Source organism: Sciurus vulgaris (genome assembly GCF_902686455.1).
Source record: "Sciurus vulgaris genome assembly, chromosome: 6".
Taxonomy (NCBI): domain Eukaryota; kingdom Metazoa; phylum Chordata; class Mammalia; order Rodentia; family Sciuridae; genus Sciurus; species Sciurus vulgaris.
The window spans coordinates 21,986,073-22,007,123 of NC_136466.1; the positions used below are offsets into that span (position 1 = coordinate 21,986,073).

The 21,051-nt window shown below is 37.3% G+C and overlaps 1 protein-coding gene across 2 annotated transcripts in view; it reads left to right on the forward strand.

Moving 5' to 3' along the window:
- The first annotated feature begins 426 nt into the window (after positions 1-426).
- Positions 427-21,051, forward strand: part of CLINT1 (clathrin interactor 1) — a 65,404-nt gene continuing 44,779 nt past the window's right edge. For both annotated transcript variants that reach the window (XM_079145955.1, XM_079145956.1), the window contains exon 1: positions 427-655. In XM_079145955.1, the coding sequence (XP_079002081.1) occupies positions 615-655 (41 nt within the window). In that variant the 5' untranslated portion in view covers positions 427-614. The remainder of the gene's footprint in view (positions 656-21,051) is intronic.

Consider the following 21,051-nt stretch of genomic DNA (forward strand, 5'->3'; position numbering starts at 1 on the left):
AACCAGAGTGAAAAAGAATTTGGAATACTTCAATTTACAGAAGTGGAAACTACGGCTCAGAGATGCAAATATGTTTGAACACTCGGAAGCAAATACAGCCACTGGTCTGTCAATGAGGAATACATAGGCTGATCATGCTTCTGTGTAATTATTATAAATAACAGCAATACTTCACATTTGAAAAGAATGAGTGTGACTAGATCTTACGCCCGTGGTTCTGAGATTTGGCGAGATCAGAATCACCTGGAGGGCCTGCTGGAGCACCGAGGGCTGGGCCCCGCGCAGTTTCGGGTTCAGGGGGTCGGGCGGCAGAGCCACCTCTGCAAGCTCAGCACGCCGGCGCTCTCGGCGGCCGGGAAAACCACAAGTCCCGGCGTGCCGCGCGCGCAGCGGGCGGAAAGCCGGGCGCTTCCGCTCCACGCAGCGCCTCTGCCGCCGCGTCTCGACGTGTCACTGGCGGCGCCGCGGCTGTAGCAAGGGAAGGAGCTGACTTGGGGAGTTCGAGGCGGCAGGCGGCGGCGGCGACCCCGGCCTGGACCTGCCCGGCACGGAAGTGTTCCGGGGTCCGTGGGGAACAGGAGAGGGAGGCAGCGGCCCGGCCCGCGTGGGACACGATGTTGAACATGTGGAAGGTGCGGGAGCTGGTGGACAAAGCGTGAGTATCGGGGGGCAGTTGTGGCCGAGGCCCTCGCGGGGGAGGGGAGGAGGGGGAAAGGGAGCCGGCCCTGCGCGGGGTCGCCGGCGTCACGCCCCCCGGCTCGCCCGGCCCCATCATGGCGGCGGCCGGCTGCCTCCCGGGCCTGGGCCCTCGGCCCACCAGCGGGGCTGGGGAGGAAGGGACCCTCCCTCGTTTCAGCACATCTTCTCAGCCCCCTCCTGTCCAGCTCGAGGTCTCCTTGCCCGGACCCCAGGCCTAGGTGCGGACGGAGGAGGGGTCGGGTTGTCAGGAGCTGGGTCACTGCTCTGGCAGGACGACTGTCTGTCTTGGCTCCAGGCTGTGAGCTTTGCCTCCTGAGCAGCAGGGAAGGCTTGCGGGTGGGGGAAGCAGCGCACTGGCCCTCTGGGTCCCTCCGGGCGTAGTACAGAGACCTTGGGCCTGGTCAGGGTACGCTTGCCTTGCTGTGCTCCTCTTAATTCCTTTCCTGTGAATCTAAAGTATTGGAGTGGGTGGCAGGTGTAACAAGTGGCCATTGTGGTCAGGCTGAAGTTATTCGAGGAGACTCACCTTTGCATTTCTAACACTAGTGAAGGTAGATCACCATATAGCTTCTTGTGATTCTTTTCCCCTAACTTTTTCACGTACTACTTTTTTGGTGGGCTGCTTGTTCCACTCGTTTTAAGGTGTCATTAAGAAATTTCCCCTAAAGAATCAAACCACCCACGTTTGTATCCTGTTGACCTGTTTTTAAGTTTCCTGACGGGTAAAATGACCAATGCATAGTTAACTCCTTTAAGACTGAAGTAGCTTTAGTGACCTACTACACTAGGAAAACCTTAGCACTTAAATTGAGTATATGGGATATAACAGCAAGATCTTCTAGGCCAGGAGGAAATAAAGTTTGAGAATTTAACCAGTCCTCTTCCTTTTGGGTTTTAGTGCTTATGCAGTAGAAAGCATGGTGAGAAAAACAGTTCATTTGTGTCCCCCACCTAACCTAAACTCAGGAAGTGTAGATGGCAAACTTTTCTTGGCACTAGAAAACAAAGTAATTTGCAGTAACTTGGATAATGCATCAGATAGAACTAGAGTTTGACCTTACTTTGAAATTTTCTTTGCTACCAGTAAGGCAGTAGAGTGCCTACAAAGCTGAGTTCAAACTTTATGACCTTGGGTAAGTTACCTAATCTCCCAGTACTCCAGTTTTCTTTGGTGCAAAATGAAAATAACTACACATATCTCCAAAGGTTGTGGATTATTAAGGGCCAGGGACTTAGATTGCTATATATAGCCCTTATGGAATATGCTTAGATCAGTACACATTAGAACCGTAGCAATGTTCTGCATTTAAAGCAAGATAAACCTCATTGAGAGTGAAGCTGCAGTTTGAAAAGTGATTCATTTTAATGATGTTCCTTTACAACTATTCATTTGACCATTGAGCCCTCATGCTCAATGTTTTGCTGTTTATATACCCTTTATTTTTGCTTACCAAAAAAAAAAAAATGGTTTTTTTCCATTGGGTTCCAAAGTGGTGGTTTATTGTGTTTAAAGGAGTAGGATAGCACCTTAAATAGTTTCAACAGTCAAAAGAAGTCAAAACAAAACTGCCTCTTTGTTTGCAAGTTGGAGGATAGCAGAATAAAACCAATAAAAACACATTGTTGCCTTAAAGGACTGAATTTGTAGTACTTAAAAATTTGAAGAGATTGTACATTTTGCAGAGGACAAATCAGCACACTTTTCCTGTTATTGTTGATCCTTTCATATTCATTATCACCGTTTACTAACCATCAAATACTTCATGTTAAGTTTGCCATGTAAATAGTTGAAAAATAACTTCTGTCTTCCTTTTTACTACCCAATTGAGAATATAGTCTTGGACTTAGTTATTTAAGAACATTTAGGAGTGTTGCTACCAAGGACTTTGTAATGCTTTTGTGGGTATCTTACATATTAAGGCTGAAACTTGAGGTTATTATACTGATGAGTACTCATTTAATTTTCATCTTTCATTGGCAGGAAAAAATTCTTCCTCCCAAAAGTAAAAGCATTTTATAAAACCATGTATTGTGGCACTATATCCAGTTAGACTGCACCTTAAAATGCCGTAATGGAGGTAAAGTTGAGCTGTAGAATGGTTACTCTGATTTTCAAAGGGATAAAACCACGGGGGAACAGGCACATGAGAGAATCATGAAGTAAGGACTACTCTGCTAGCTGGATTAAATTGATATGCAGAAAGACCATTGGTTAGAAAGTTTGGAGACATGAGTCTCTGATAGTACCGTTTTGACTAGCCATGCATTATGATTTGAGGCAGAATGACATGAATCTTGGATATTGGGTTCCTTGTCTATAAAATGAGTAAAATCAGTGGGTATTTGAAGAAATGAGTTTCCATCAAAGAAAACTAAGTGGAACTGTTGCTTCACAATAGCAAATAATAATTTTGGAAGGTCATTCTTCAGAGACATTAAGGCTGAAAAGGGCAGTTTTTTTTTTTAATGATAACCGGTTGGGGGTTAGCTTTGTGGTAGAGTGCTTCCCTAGTAGGTGCAAGGCTGAGGTTCAGGGGTTCAGTCCCTCGTGCCACAAAAAGGAACTGGTCTTCCATACATGTTACATTTAAACGTTTTAGGCAATAAATATAGTCCGTGACTCAGGAAAACTAAGACTTTTAATATATATTCCTATTCAATGAGATTTACTTGAAAAGGAAAAATGTACGCTTTCACATTGTGTTCCTTTGGAGTTACTCTTAGATTTAGTATAGTAGCAATTCTTAAGTATACTGCCTTTTGAGACCTTGAAAACTTCCTGGAAGGTAGGGGGATGTTTTCCACAATTGTTGCACCTCCTGGTTGTATGAAATGGATCTGTGTTGTAGAACACGTTATGGAACTGAGGGAAGGCAGATAAAGCCAGAGGCCAGCCCGAGTCACTTTCCTCCCACTTGTAGTCAAGTTGCCTAAAAGGAAACTGTGGCAGGAAAAGATTGAGGCACCAATCCCACAACTAGGACTAGCTTGGCCATTGTCATTCTGTGACCTGCCTTTCTTTATTTGAAACAGTAATAAAATTAGGTACGTTTCTATTTGTCATCCCACACATGGTATAAATTGAAAATTGTTGCAGTTCTGTAATATTTTCTCTCCATATTTAGGAGTAATGAAGATGACATGGTAGTAGTAGATCAAGACTGCTACTTAGAATTCAAGCCCCAGGAACCCTTCTCTTCCCTCACAGGGAGTAATATATTAATGGTAAATCTGTTTCATCAGCAGCTCTGTTTTTGATAGTGATTAAATAGCTCTGGCTAAGGTCTTATGTACAACAACTGCTATGGATAGTTCATTTTAGGTTACTCTTTTAATTATAACTTGCATTTTTTCCCAGTAGTTATTTTCATTGGTGTATACTTGCTTGTTTTTAGTTCTTAAATGTTTAAGTAATGTAATAGCTATAGAAACTATTCTCATAGTCTTTCTGACTGCTGAGGGAGAAACTTTTGCTTCTATAGATAATAGTTTCTTTTGTTGTTTCAACAGATAATACATTTATTAGTTTTTAGATCAGTATATTTTCTGAACTTGAAAAGTACAATGCCTGCCTTTAAAAAAATTTACCACTACAAATATGCGGCAGCATGAATGTATTACTGGTATTCTCCTCCCACCCTACCTTTGTTTTCCCCATCTTACTGGTAAATCTCTGTTCAGTTTACTTCTGGGAAACTTGAAAGCAGAGATGGTAAGATGATTGTCAGCTTTCTTGTTTTCCTAAATCAACTTTTCTCTGAACCAATTATAGGTAATTCTTATTGCTGAAACAATGAATGAATTACCTTTCTTTTTTATTTTTTTGGTAACTAAACACAAGTGGATATTAAGAACTTAATTCCAAAGAAAGATGAGCTTAATTTACCACCCTACAACCCATCTTCAGGATTCAACCCAGAGTGCTCTACCATTGAGTGGAATCCCAGCCCTTTTTATTTTTTGAGCTAGGGTCTGAGTTGCCCACACTAGCCTTAATCTTGCAGTCATTCTGCTTTAGCCTTCTAAGTATTTGGAATTACAGGTGTGCACTACCACACCTGGCTTGATTTATCTTCAGACAGCATTTTCTGGGGTGATTTTCTGTGGCTTAATATATTTAATGTATACTCCTGTCCAGATGCTTTATTTTTTTTTTTATTTTTAAATTTTAATTAAAAACCATAAATTTACATAGGGCAATGTTGTTTGATTCATTCTGTTATTTTTTTCCCTCCCTCCCCACCCCTCCCACCCCTTTTCCCTCTATATAGTCCTTCCTTCCTCCATTCTTACCACCCTCCTTATCCCTAACCCTAAACCTAACCCTAACCCTAATGCTAACCCCTCCTACCCCCCTTATATGTCCTCATCCGCTTATCAGCGAGATCATTCGTCCTTTACTTTTTTGAGATTGGCTTATCTCACTTAGCATGATATCCTCCAATTTCATCCATTTGCCTGCAAATACCATAATTTTATCATTCTTCATGGCGGAGTAATATTCCATTGTATGTATATGCCACAGTTTCTTTATCCATTTATCAACTGAAGGGCATTGAAGCTGAGGAGATGGCTCCTCTTGGAGCGTGCTCGCCTAGCCTCCATAAGGACCACGCTTTGAGTCCCTCCCCGGACCGACAGACAAATGCTTTTTAAAAGCACGTAACTGCCTCTTAGCATTTCCTGTGACCCTTATTAGTTTGCAAGTAGATTTCACTTGTTTACTGATACATCCTATAAAGTTCTTAATTCTTTTAAAATTTTAAGTACCACCTAACTAGTACTCCTAGCTTTTATAGTATGGCTCCAGAGTTGAATGTTTTACGTACTATCATATTATTTTTCTATTTATTAACAATGTTTAATAATTCCTTTAGGTGAAAAGAAAATATGCTAGGTGTGGTGGTACATGCCTGTAATTCTAGTGACACAGGAAGCTGAGGCAAGAGGATTGCAAGTCTGAGGCCAGCCTCAGCAACTTAGCAAACTCAGAATAAAAAATTAAAAAAACAAACAAAAAAAAGGATTGAGGATGTAGCTCAGTGGTCAAGTGCCCCAGTGTTTAATTTCTAGTACCATCCCCACAAAAAGAAAAGTAGACAACTTACATGCCTTTCAGTCTTTTAGCTTTATTGTTTTATCTTTCATATTTAGATCTTCTATCTTGCTAAGCTTTAGTTTATTTTTAATTTTTATTATGCAAAATTTGAAATGTGTAAAAAAATAAACAGGGACCACTGTAATGAATTTTTATGAACACATGACCCAATTTTAACAATTTAGCTAATCTTGAACTATACTTCTAGCTGTCACCCCCACTTTATATATTTGTTTTGAAGCATATCCCAGATACCATATCATTTCATTTGTAAATATATCAATTATATCAATCCTAAAAGATAAGAATCATCTTTTTTTCCTGCAGGGTGGGGGACCAGGGTTTGAACTCAGGGAAACTCGACCACTAAGCCACATCCACAGCCCTATTTTGTATTTTATTTAGAGACAGGGTCGCACTGAGTTGCTTAGCACCTCTCTTTTGCTGAGGCTGGCTTTGAACTTGTGATCCTCCTGCCTCAGCCTCCCAAGCCATTGGGATTACAGGAGGGTGCCACCCCGAATCGTCTTTTTAAAAATCATAATCATAACACCATTATCATGCCTTAAAAGGTAATTCCTTAATACAAAATGTCCAGTCAGTATTCATTTCTTAGTTGCTTCATAATTCCTGTTTAGTCTTTCTTGAAGATATATAATATATATAGTGGATATAACTATCAGTTCTCTCCCTCCTTTCTTTTCCCCTTGCCATGCTAAGAATTACATTCAGGGCCTTCCTTACCATAGGCAAGCAGTCTTATTACTCAGCCATTCACCAGCCTTTGCTTGATTTTCTTAATCTATCGGTTCAACCTCTACCCATGTTTCTCTTCCCTCTTGTGCTGTTTTCTTTGTTAAAGGAACTGGGTTATTTGCATTTCTCTGTTTAAATTTTGCTAATTACATCTCCATGGTGGTATTTAGATGTTCTTCTGTCCTCTATAACTCTTGTAAATGGAAAATCATGTCTAGTCATTTGATCAAATTTAAGTCCAGTTTTGGAGAGCAAGACTACCTGATTGAAAGTACATTTTTAATACTTCAAATGTTTCTTGTATTCAAAAAGTTAACTCCTTTCAGTCTCAGATACACATTACTTTCTTTGACAACATATTTAACTGTTTATTCTATTAGTTTTTAAGGTATCATTTTATATGAACTTTCCTTGTTTAGTCAAATTATGTTTCTTTGTCCATCTGTGTATTTTATAGTAATTTGCTAGCCACTTGCACTTCTATACCACACTTAGGCACCAGGTGGTATTTAATGGATCTGGGAAGCCATTCATGGTTCAGAGATGAAAAATGGATTCAGATCTTAGGTCCACTACTGAGAAACAGTGATCTTGGATATTAGAGTGGTACTTCTAAACTAGAAATGATGGTACTTATTTTACATGCTCATGAGGATTAAATACCTTAGAATAGTACTTGATATACAATAAAGCTTTTGAAACACCTATTAATGTAACTGTTTTGTGCACAAAATAATCTGTAACATCTAGAAAAATCAAATAGTGTTTGAGAGAATTATTGTTGTTAACTTAAATTATTCACATGCATGTAAGGATTGTGTCTTAATGCATGAATTCAACATTTTCAGTGATATTCTCTTCTAAAATTCTTCAGCTGAATAGACAGCCTAACCTACAGAGAAGAAAGCTTATTTAAATCCCTTGTGTTATTTTGACCAAATTATAAATGCTTATACTTTAACATTGTAAAGCATATTGCAGAAATACTCTTTCAAAAGCATGTTGAGGAATAAAGTCTTTGGACAGACATATTGCAATTTCCATCTGTCAATTCTCATATTTTGTTCAACTTGTTTTGTATTTTCTCAAGATTTTAGAGACACTGCTAATGTAAAACATTTTTTTTCTAAAACACCAAAGATTTGTTTTATTAATGCAAATTGAAGCTGACGATTTATCTTTAAGAAACTGAGCACAATATTAAGAAAAAGACTCCTCCAAAATATGTGGTACTAGATTCATGATCTTTATCTGACAAAAATGAGCAGTATATACAAAGAAAGCACATTGCAGAAAGGACTTTACAGTCATTCGATCCACTTGCCTACATGGCAAGAGTGTCTTTTGGTTTACCAGAGCCCTTTAGTATCAGAATTAGGAAAGGACCATAATATAATTGCATATTTGAGGCAATATGTAGTTAGTTATGAGTTCTGGATAGATTGAGCTAATGAACTATTAAATGTGAGTTGTTAATGTGCAACAGTGGTCCGGTATGCTTTGTACTTCAAGTAAGTCAGAATGAGTTATTTTAGAATGTTTTATTTTGACATGAATTTTGTTTAGTTTAATTTTAGGAGAGTGTTTAAATTCTAATATAAGTAATTTTTTGTGACTTTTACACATACTCACCATTATGTGGTAAATGTGCACACATGCATTTGTAATGTTGCACTTCTCATCCAGTTAGCTCTGTTTTTGTGGTAGGAAAGTGGTAAGCATTGAAAATTCAGTTTCTTGTTTTTCTTGACATTTGTTTTCATACCTTGTAAGCAGATCATTAAAGAATAATGCAAATAGGTATACTGGGATTTTTTTTACTATTTTTCTCATTCATTATTGGTCATTTTTTAAAATGACAGTAGTGTGGAATAAAAGTATTTTTATTTACAGTTAAACCTACAGTGCTTAAATAATGTCCTTAGTTTGATGTGTTTGGCTTTTAATTATACTATTGGTATTATGTGAGCTTTTGAAATGTGACTCATTTCTCATGAAGCCAATAAAAATTTTAACTCTCTACACTGTACATATAAGGGCAAGAGTGATTCTTTAAAAATACTTAGTGAGATCTGCCAGAACTCTCCAGGGCTTCTCATTTCATGTCTGCATGACTCTTTGCTGCCCTTCTGCCCTCATCTCTACCACTCCAGGCCCTCTCAGTGATCTGCTGAGTGTGTCCTGTGTTACCTAGTATGTACGCACACACATCTGTTTACATGTATTTGTTTGCTCCCTCTGATGTATAAGCTGCCTGAGGGCAGGATTTTTGTTTACTGCTGTATTAATTTCTAACAACTAGAACAGTATATGATACATAGTTGGCCCTTGGTAAATATATTTTTGAATGCGTATGTTAAATTTGGTAAATTGATATTTATTGGAGAGGATATTCTTTAAATCCAGATATTTCTATTAATAAAACCAGTTGTTACTGAGAATTTGTCATGTACAGAAGTGCAGTGTTACCCTCCACTTTTTGTTTTGTTTTTTTGTTTTTGCAGTGGTGGGGATTGAACCCAGGGCCTTATGCTTGTGAGGCAAGCACTCTACCAACTGAGCTATATTCCCAGCCCTTACCCTCCACTTTTGATGAGGAAACTGGATACAGGGTAGTTCAGGAACTTGCTACTAGTAACACTTCTGGAAAATAGATTTAAATCAAGATAATCTACTTTCAGAACATATATAACAGTCTTCGCTAATGTTTTATAACATGTTATTTAAACAAAAAGAACTGTCACATGTCATTGTCATAAAAATGAATTATTAGTATTTACTTAGAAAAAAATTATAGCACTTAATATTCAGAACCAAATTTGGTGTTATTCTTCTTTCCCATAAGCACTCACTATAGAAGAGAATTTTACTGACCTCTTACAGTCCAATAAGTTAGGTGACCCTCAATGACAGGGTAGCAAGACAGATCTTTCTGTAGGTGAAAAATCCTCACTATTGTATAAAGGTGATCTCTGTAATCATCCCTGAAATATGTTGTGACATCCATGAGCTTCAGAATCAGTGATCCTCTATGACCAACTTCTACAGCTTTTGAAAATTTCATAATCCTGGATCATTATGGTATGGTCAGTTCAGTATGCCTGTATGCTGTATGCCAGTATGCTTTATTAATAAGATTTATGCACAGCTTTTTCCAATTTTTCCTATATTCAAAATGGATCACTTAGGAATAATTTTCCTTAGACCTTTATGTGTTTATTGAAGTAATATATTTTTGGAGTATATTATAAATACTTAAGTGTTGTACAATGACTCAAAATGCATTGCTGATGTCCTTACTGATTGTGGCCATACCTTACAAGGGTCCTTCAGTGAGTGCATATTAAATGCTTAACACAAGCCCAGTATAATACTGTAAGATAATACTGTAAGGAACACCTTAAGGTTCCCACTGGGCGGATTATGATTCTGTAAAGGAAATGCCTATAAAAAAGAAATAAAGAATGATATAGAATGGTATGATATCCAAATTTGAGGACTGTGAATACTGTAGAAATTCAGAGTGGGCAAAATGAAGCTGAGTAAAACCATCATGAAGGAGATGATCCTGGTATTTTAAAAATGTCTATGTACTGAGAGAGTGTTTCAGTCAGGTTTTTCGTTGCTGTGACTAAAAGGATCTGTCCAGTACAATTTTAAAGGAGGAAAAGTTGATTTGAGGGCTCATGGTTTCAGAAGTCTCAATCCATAGACAGTTGGCTTCATTCCTCAGGGCTCAAGGTGAGGCTGAACATCATGGCAGAAGAGTGTGGAAGAGGGAAGCAGCTCACATCATCAGGAAGCAGAGAGAGACTCCACTCTCCAGATATAAAATATATACCCCATAGCCACGCCCTGATTCCTTCCTCCTCCAGCCACACCCTACCACTTCAGTTAACACTCAGTTAATCCCACTGATTGAATCAAGACTCTCACAACCCAGTCATTTCTCCTCTGAACCTTCTTGCATTGTCTCACATGTGAGCTTTTTTGGGGGACATAAATCATAACAGAGAGGGAAGATTAGGCTAATTAAATATCAGTGAAAAAGCTAAATAGGTCAAATGATGTAGGCTCACTGATGAGAACATACTCTAATGGTTTTAAGCAGAGGATGACATCGGTGAGAACTTTTAAAGAATCTTTTCTACTAGTAAAGAAAGGTCCTTTCTGCCCCAGTCATATAGTACAAATTAAATAATTTGAAGTGTGCATTCCTCCTCTTCCTTCTCTTCCTCTTCAACTTAAGGGGAAAATAAATTATAAGTTTTTCAGAATTTTAGTGGTTAGATTGTGGAAAGTTTCTGTCAGCCTTCATGTTAGAAAAGTTGAGTCTAGTTCCTGAGATTTGGTAATGCATCCAAGTTTAATCACTGGTGAAAAAGAAAAATCTATAACTTAATTTAAACAAAATATCAAGTATTTGAGTTGACAAAGACGGATGGTGTCCAAACTTGACACTGTTGAGGTATAGGATTTCTCACTGTATCATTCTGTTGAGATTTTTTAGAAGTATATACATTTACTTAGTATAGGACATTTGTCAGTACATCAGTTTTATCAGGCAGAAGTAAAAACTCTAAAAGCGATATAATTAAATTACAATATCAAGCATTTGCATTTACAAACATGTAGTTTTCAAATATTTTGCTACTGCAGGATGTCTTGTTTTATTGTTTTAGAAGGATTGTGTTTTTTTTTCTTTTTAGCAATTGCTGATTACAGTACATTGTTTTAGATTTTTCTTCTGAAGATAAGACAAAGTTTTTGATAAAACTACCCTAACAGAATGTTTTGTTTTGTTTTATGTTGTGACTAAAGATAGAATGCAGGGGCACACTACCATTGAGTTGCATCTTCTGCCATTTTTATTTTTTGAGCTAGGGTCTCACTAATCTAACCTCAGACTGGAAGCCTCTTGCCTCAGCCTCCCAGGTAACTGGCATTATGGGCATGAGCCATTGTGCCCAGTTTATCAGAGTGTTCTAAATAGTGCACCACCTGTTCTTAAAATTTTAAGGGTAAAACTGGTCATGAGTATGGCAAACTTGTTCAGATTTCTTTGGGTTTCAATTTTATTTTTAAATAAAGAGCAATAGGGATAATTGGCAGGGAGACATGAGTTAAAATAAGTTTGCTATATAAAAAGAGGACAAAGTCTAGTTTCCAGAACTGTTAAAAAATTAAATGAGCTAATAGATCATGAACATTCTGTTAATAAATAGTCACAGTAAATAATCAAATTCAGAAAATTAAGATTTTGTTCTTTTGTTTCTTTAGTTTTGACACTGTGAGAAAACTTCAAGAGCTATAACCCAAAAGTGAGAAGTTATAGATGAATAAAAATTATTTTTCAGGTTAGTTATAATAAGTAGGAATTAAAATTTTGGCGTAGACTTTTGTAAAATTTTAAGCCCTTTAACAGTGAAATTTTTACTGATTTTTTTTTTTTTTTGGCCATTTTATCATACCTATAAAAACTAGAATTGGGATGTATAATGCAAGTTAAATCCTTAAACTATTCTTGTTTTTGAATACTTTGGGTATTTGATCTGGTGAAACCAGTTTTACATGATACCCCTTGGCAAGAAAAAATAATCTCAACTGTTTCTTTATCTTTGAAAACAAAATCAGTCTTCTAAAAAGCAAATAACCTGTACAAGTAACTTTATTGAGGTATGGATCACATTACATAAAATTAACCCTTTTATTGTGTTCAATTCAGTGGTATTTAGTACATTCACAGTGTTGTGCAGTTAGGCAGATTTTTGCAAAATCTTATTTTGAAATTAAACCTGGAATTTGTAGGGTGTTCAGTTTTCATCTTTTCAGTCTCCTTTAATGAAAAACTCCTTAACTTTCCTTTGTCTTTCATGGCATAAGTCAGCTTTTGTTGTTTTGTTTTGTTTTGTTTTTTACACAGTACTTGGGGATTGAACGGAAGGCCACTCTACTACTGTGCTACATCCTCAATCCTTTTTATTTATTTATTTTTGAGAGAGTCTTGTTAAATTGCCCACCTTGAATTTACAATCCTCCTGCCTCAGCCTCCCAAATTGGTGGGATTACAGGCTTGTGTCACCGTATCCAGCGAATAGAATGTTTTGAAAACTGTAAGCCATTTATTTTATAGAACAGTTTTCCAGTATAGGTTTAGCTGACGTTTCCTTGGGTTATATTTTGAGCTGTTCAAACTGAAATACCACATTAAGTCATGCTGTGCCTTTTCCAGGAGAAATACGTGTTTACATATTCCTCATTGGTGGTGTTAATTTTGATCACTTGGTCAAGTTCTTGTTTGGTTCCTCTAACATACTGTTTTTCTAATTGCAACTAATAAGCAATCTAGGAGGAAACACTTTGAGACCTCTCCTCGTTAAACTTTCACCCCCTAGGTTTAGCATCAATGGATGCTTCTTGCTTGAGCCAGTCTTTACTATAATGATTGCAATGATTACCCCAACTCCACCATTCTATCAGTTTACTGTAAACAAAAATCCTCATTGTTTCTTGCCTCCTTCTTTCCATTCTTTCTTCTGTCCCTCCATGGATATTTCATTCAATGGGCTGTAATTCGGTTACTGTCCTTTTTTATTTGTTTGCACTAGTCCTGGGGATTAATACCAGGGGTACTACCACTGAACTACATTCCCAGCCTTTTTTGTTTTGAGACAGGATCTTGCTTAGTTTCTGAGGCTGGCCTCAAACTTGCAGTCCTCCTGACTCAGCCTCCTGAATAATTGAAATTATAGAAGTGTACCACTGCAACTTACTGTCCATGTTTTTTTCCAATATTGAAATTGCCTCAGATGGTGGTATGGGAGCCCCATAAAGCTAACCTATCTCCTTTTAACGTAGCCATTTTTCTGTTTAGTGTTTTTTCAGTTTCTGATATAAGATATTTTTGGATTATACTATACTTTTGCTGTTTTAGCCCTAAGTAAGCCCTGTCTCAAAGGACTCCTGGATTTAGTTGCTTTTAGTGGTGAGGCAGATATTTTTACATAGAGATTATATAGTTGATCATATGTAGAGAGATTTTTGTCATAATTAATTCATTGCTAGAGCTTCTTAGTATGCAGGATCACCTCATAATTCAAAGAGTTGGCACATGGGACAGAGCTCTTTCGAAAGTGTGCTGGTGGTATTTTTCTTTTGAATAATTAAAGTTTAAGGTTTTGTTATTTTTAAGTCTTAAGAACATGATTTATGAAGAAGGCTACATATATGTTCTCTCCCTGTTTTTCCCACTTGAGCAATGTAATTTGCTTTCCTTGAGTCAGTTAAGTATGAACAGATAAGAATCAAAGCATATTTATTCTGATTAAGTCAATAAAATGCTTTTAGTGTATTATTTCTAATAGTTTTTTCCATTACAGTCTTATACCTGTAATTCAGATACTTTTCTTGCACTGAAAGTTCATTTGGCTTTTGCATTGTTTATATTAGCAGCTAATTACTGAGTAATTTAAGAATCTTAGCTATGGCAGCACTATTCTAATTAGAATACTTCGGCACTTTATTTTGCAAATAAAAGTATAAAATATCTGTGAAATTTTGTAGAGTAGTATTGAGGACTAATTGAGCTGTACATAATCTTAGGATATATAACATGGACTTTACCTCCAAACCAAATATATAATTCATTTGGAATATGAAATTTTTTAACTTCAGTTGGGAAAAATATGGTCATATGTTGAGAGTAGCATTTTCGCAGCAATTAAAACACAAAGAAGGAGCTGGGGAGATAGCTCAGTCAGTAGAGTGCTTGCCTTGTAAGCACAAGGCCCTGGGTTCGAGCCCCAGCACCCAAAAAAAAACACACAAAGTCAGAAAACTACAATTTTAAATAAATGTACTTCCTTAATTTGAACATTAAGAGTTTGAGAAATTTGCTAGAGATAACAATGCTAGTTATGAATTTAGTAAAGATAATATCCCTTTAATCATCTTGAGACTTATGAAGAGTAATTTGAAAATAAATACATAGTTGAAAATTTCTTGCTTTTTTTTTTTTTTTTTTTTTTTTGTATCATTGTTACTTTTGTGGTACTGGGAATTGAACCCAGGGGTGCTCTTCACTGAGACAGATCCCAGGCTTTAAAAAAAATTTTTTGTTTATTCTTACAGACTGCATTTTGATTTGTTATACACAAATGGGGTACAACTTTTCATTTCTATGGTTGTACACAATGTAGATTCACACCATTCGTGTAATTGTACAAGTACATAGGGTAATGATGTCTGTCTCATCCACTGTCTTTCCTTCCACTCCCTCCCACCCCATTTTCCTCTTCACAATCCAAAATTCCTCCATTCCTTCTCTTATCCCCCCTACCCCCCTGCCACTGTTATGTGTCATCATCTACTTATCAGAGAAAGCATTTGGCCTTTGATTTTTTGGGATTGACTTATTTCACTTAGCATGATATTCTCCAACTCCATCCATTTACCAGCAAATGCCATAATTTTATTCTTCTTTATGACTGAGTAGTATTCCATTGTGTATGTATACCACAGTTTCTTTATCCATTCATTAATTGAAGGGCATCTAGGTTGGTTCCACAATCTAGCTATTGTGAATTGAGCAGCTATAAACATCAATGTGGCTGCTTTACTGGAGTATGCTGATTTTACGTCCTTTGGGTATAAACTGAGGAGTGGGATAGCTGTATCCCAGCCCTTTTTAATTTTTACTTTGAGATAAGGTCTCACTAAGTTGCTCAGGCTGGCCTCAGCTTCCCAAGTAGCTGGGATTACAGGCAGGTGCATCTAACTGACCATAAATTATATTTCTTTTAGACCGACAACATTTCTCCACTATGAGTTTTTAGACTATATGATGATTATGACCATAATCTTGTAATGAATGAGTTGAAACTATAGTTGTGTGTGTGTTTACATATGTATATGTCTGATGCTGGGGATCAAACTCAGGGACTCACGTGGTAGGCAAGCACTCTATATCTGAGACACATCATTAGCCTTTAAATTACATTCTTAAGGCTTATGTAATCTCTAATAAGAACTCTCAGATTACAGGTCTGCCTCTCAGGTCAGATACCCATATTATCCAAGGGGACCAAGTGTTTTAACTAGGAATAAGGGAAGCCACAGGATAGCCTTGCTTGTTAATTTAATGACTATTTATTGGTCATCCAGAACTATTGTAAGTTCTTGAAATACAATTGTAAATAAGATTTGGTAAAGAGAGTTAAGTAGAATTAAGTAATAAAGTAATGGTACATTCCGTAAGTATGAGGAAAAGAGGCTGAAGGTAGGAAATGATGAATATGGCTGTTAAGTAGAGTGGCCATATTCCCTTCTGAGCTTATGGCATCTATATTAAGACTGAAAAGTAGAAGGTAGAGAGTGAAGTTTTCCAGGGAGACGATATTATGGAGTAAGCAAGGGTAGTTTCAGGGATTTGTAAGCCATTGGCAAGGATTTGTTCATAAGAAGCTGGTCAGGAATTTTGATAAGCAAAGGACTGAAATGATCCCACATAATGTAGCTTTTTCTTGTTGCTGAGTTAGTTAATGGATCAGGGTAGAGAACAAGAGTAGGAGGAGAAAGTAGTTGAAATCATGAGAATAATAATGATTAGGAACATCATCTCTGAAATCAGATTATCTGAGGTCAAGTCCTGAGCACATCCCATAATGGTTGGGTAATCTTAAGATATTTAAGCTCCTTGTGCTTCACTTTGCTCGTCTGTAAAATGGGGTTAAAAGCAATACCTGCTTCTTAGAGTTGTCAGAGGATTATATGAATTGTTTGAAGTGGTTTAGGATAATGTCTCACCCAAATTATATGTGTTAAAAGCCAATATACAACAATTGCTGCTGTGTTAAAGAGTAGAGTGCTATTTATTTGACTCTCTTTAAGGGAACACACAAGAATTACTGCTACACATGCGATATTGGCTCTGTAAAGTTTTTCTATGGTAACAGATTGTACAAAGGAAGGACATGCTTCCCATATATGTGAGTTCACAAGGTTCCTTGCAAAGTGAGAGTTGCTTACATAAAAGAATTACTGCATCTGTAGAAGTAAAATCCTTGCCGGGAGGTGGCGCACGCTTATAATTACAGCAACTCAGGAGGATGAGGCAAGAGGATCGCCTGACAATTTAGTGAGGCCCAATCTTTAAAAGGACTGGGGTTATAGTTCAGTGGGAAAAGCTCCCATAGGTTCAATCCCCAGTACCAAAAAAAAAAAAAAGTGAAATCAGTGATGGCTGTCAAAACTATTTGATGCTAAGCATGAGTAGAAAGAGTGTTAATGTTAAATGTTTTTTAAATATATACATATATATCTCTTTAGATTTTATATTTAGTTCTTCAAATGTTTCTGTTGGACATAGTCTTATGCCAAAGACATAAGTCTTATCACTTTCTAAAATCTTTTCTAGAGGTTACTGAGTTAATTTCACATGACAGAGCAGATTAATAAATCTTTACAGCCATGCACCCAAGTGACCTGAAATTGAAACATTTTTCCATATAGCCATTTAAATTTTTTCTCCCTGAAGATGGTATTTTTTTCATTCTCCATCTGTATGTGATAGGTACAGTGTATTTATTTTGGTCCCCTCTTGGTCTCAACTTCCTTCCTTCCCCCTCCATTCCCCCTCTCTGTTTCCAAGATATCAGATATTTTATTTGCATATTCACTTTTTAAATAAAATTTACTTATTTTATTCTTATGTGGTACTGAGGATTGAACCCAGTGCCTCACACATTCTAGGCAAGAACTCTGCCACTGAGCTACAACCTCAGCCCTGTATATTCACTTTTTTAAAAATATATTTTTAAATTGCAGATGGACACAATACCTTTATTTTTATGTGGTGCTGAGAATTGAACCTGGAGCTGCACATGTGCTAGGCAAGCACTCAACCACTGAGCTACAACCCCAGCCCTGTATATTCACTTTTTAAATCATTTTTTTACATACCATTTTATATTGCTGGTGATGGAACCTTAAGTACTACTTTTATGTGAGGCATTCATTGTTAGTCACTGAAAGGGAAACAGAACTTCATATGATACAGTACGTACAGTCAATTCTTATTATTTGAGATAGTTATTTTTTTTGTAAAATCTACACCAAGCACAGACTGAACCATTGCTCTTAGGAGAAAATATAGTGTCAGGTTTTGTAAGCCCGTGGTCATGATGTTTTCTTTATCCAATCAGTACATAACCTTTTTGTGTGTGTTTTTGTTTAAGATGCCTTATTTAATATATATTTTATGATTTATTGTTGAACTCACTTTCTCTGTAAGGCACATTATAATCTTCATGAATTTAGGAATACTAGATAGCATTTCAGCACTATACTTGCAGGCTGGTCTCCCCTGCCCAGTGCTGTGGTCTCCAGCAGCACTCTACCACTGAGCTACATATTGACCCTTGTAAATTTTTTTTTAGTTTGAGACAGGGACTAAGTTGCCCAGTTGCAGTCCTGCCTCAGCATGCTGAATAGCTGAGATTATAGGTGTGTACCACTGTGCCCAGTTTGCGGGCTGTTCTAAATAGAAAAATTGCTGAAAAGCCAAAAAATATGAAAAATGTGTCACTAAATAGACCACAGAAAGAATACATGTTTATAGAATGAGAACTAAAACAGGGCAGAGTATCACCTTGTTTGACCTCAGCTAGGAATGCGTGATGGATGACTCAGAATTTTTGCCATTCTATACATGTCCATGAATGATCAGAAAATTACAGTGAATATTAATTTTGGGGTTACAAATATAATTCAGTGCGCAGGCAAATTTGCAAATATGGAGGCCACAAATACTAAGGACCAACTCCTTTTTTTTTTTTTTAAATAAGAAGAAAAACCAAAAACACAACAACCTTATTGGAACAACAGTCAAATTGCTGCTGAAGTTCATGATCGTACCTGGGGTAGATGCTCCCTCATTGCAAAGCACGATGTAGACACATGGCTATGTATTTAGGTATTTGTGTGACCAAGAAGAATCAGGAATGTAAACTGTGGGAGAACAGAAAGCATCAAGAATTTCATCACGCAATCCCCAAGTTCTCTGCTGTTTTCCTCTTTGTCTCTGTATTCCTTTATGGTTCCAGTTCCAGCTGAACTTCTGACAATCCCAAACTACTTTTACCTCCTTTTCAGTTTCTCACCATCTTCAGATCTTCTCGAGATTGAAGAGACAATCAAACCAAATCTTTTCTCCTCTTTCCTTTAGCTTATCCTAGTTCACAGTAGATTTGGTGTCACATGACAGAGCTTTGGTTGAAAACAAATCTCAAACCTAGATTTCGGAGCACCTTTCTTACTTTCTAAGCTCACAGAGACATTGAATTGTTCAGTTCTTTTCTGCATTTTCCCCATCTATGGTGTTTCACTGTGATTTTTTTACCACCACTGTCTCTGCTGCCACATCAGGGGATTCTTCCTCTTTAACAGGCAGTCCTGTGGGCTTTGGTTCTTCCTCTGTTTCATCTCCTAGTACCTCTTCCTTTACCTTCCCATTCAACATGGTCTTTAGGATAGCCTGGAGCCTCTTGATGAGAACATGCTTTATTCCCTTGATCTTCAACCCATGACCAAGAAATTCTTGCTTTAGTTCAGCAAGTTTCAGCTTACAGAACTCCATAATCTCTTTTGCCATTTTGTTACCCTTCCCTTTACTGCTTTGGGAAGCTTAGACTATATTAAAGAAATTAAGATAAATTCATAAATGGCCATTGTACACAACTGACTCTTAATACACAAGAGCTATAAATATGATGTTAGATTTGATCAGAGGAAGGGGAGATTATGACTTGGCAAAAATCTCAAAGGATTCATTTTTGCATCTTTTTAAAAACCAGTTTTGATTTTAACTGAAAGCATGGATGAGGATTTCATGAGTGCAGAGTCACTGAAGTAAAAAGGAAAGGGCATGTTGGTAATGTAGTAATGCTAATCAGCTACTAATGTAGTATAACTGTCTCATGAAGGAAATGAAATACAAGGGACAAAAGAAAAGGTGTAGGTAGTTCGGGGCCATATCACTAGTTCAGTTAGGACCTTTTTATAGAGCTGTTTAAGAATTCTAATCCTTTGGTCCAGCTTATTTTTATTGGACATCTACTGTAACCAAGTCTGTTTCAGGTATTGGGTATCTTTGAGCAAGGTGCTGGATTTTGTGTCCTGTGAAGTATTTTCATTCTGAGAGGGAGTTGGGGACATGAAGGTAAACAAAGAGCATATAGACAAAACCCCCCAATAGTTTGGGTACTTAAAGAAGATTGCTTGGCAATAGTGGTGCTTAGATAAAAACCTGCCAATGAGGTAGATTTGGCTGGGGATCAGGGAATTAGTGGGCAGAGAACTTAGAGAAAACAGCCTGTACCAAAGGCCTGTAGGCAAGAATGACACAGTGATGAGACTGAAGAAGTAAATTGGTATATCATATAAAGAACCTTTTATGTCTTGTTAGGGAACTTGGACTTTATCTTGAAGGCAATAAAGGATCTTGACTGGGTTTAAAATGGAATAGGATTTGAGGTTGAGCAAGAGTTCTCTTTACCTCTAGCCTTGGAGGAAATTATAAATAGAAGCATAGAAACTAGTTAGAAGGCTGTTGGCCTAGGTGAAAAAATGGTGGTGGCCATGGACTAGGGCTGTATCAGTGTGGGTAGAGCAAAGTGGACAGACATATTTGAGCATTAATTGGGAAATAAAATTGAAAAGATATAGAAGACTGAATGGTGGATGGAGAAGGAGGAAGAGAAGTAATCAGCACTGTCCACTGGTAACAAGAGGAGGAAAATGTTTGAGGAAAGATAGTAATGAGTTTGTGGTGGACTGACCCAGCCAGCACTGAATACCAGAAAGATGAATATAGTGATAGTTTGGAGAATGAACAGAGACATGCCAGAAATGGATTGTTAACGTGGCTCTTCTAGGAATCAGGGCTAGTGGTTAGTGCGTCTGTTTTTAATAAGGAATTAACAGGATTGGGATACTAATGGGCAGTACACACTGAAAGAAAAGGCCTCCAAAGATAACTCCGAACATCAGCCTGCCCAGCCCCTGAGATCATTTTTCAGGATGAAAAATTATCTTTCTCAGATAATACATAGAAAATAACTTACTGTGAAAAGTAGTTCTGATTTTAAGAACAATAATCATATTTTCACTCTTGGGACTTGATAAAGCCAATTCTTTTGCATATCTCACATACATACGTAGTTGTGTACTTGGCCCTTATGAAAGTGTTAACTTTTTCATGTGGCATTCCAAAGAAGGAGCTGTCGGTCTGAGAGTAAGAGGCCATGGGGGAGGCCATCCGTCTCTTTGCCTGAGCTCTTTACCCTGTTTGTTTAACTATAAACTATAAAGTGAGCAAAATATGAAGGAAAAAAGAAAGCTTAGAAAAATAAAGTATGGCATGAGATTATCAAATAAGGAGTAAGAAAACAAAGGTAAAAATAGATGAAAATTTCGAAGGGATTGAAGTTTAAATGCATTTG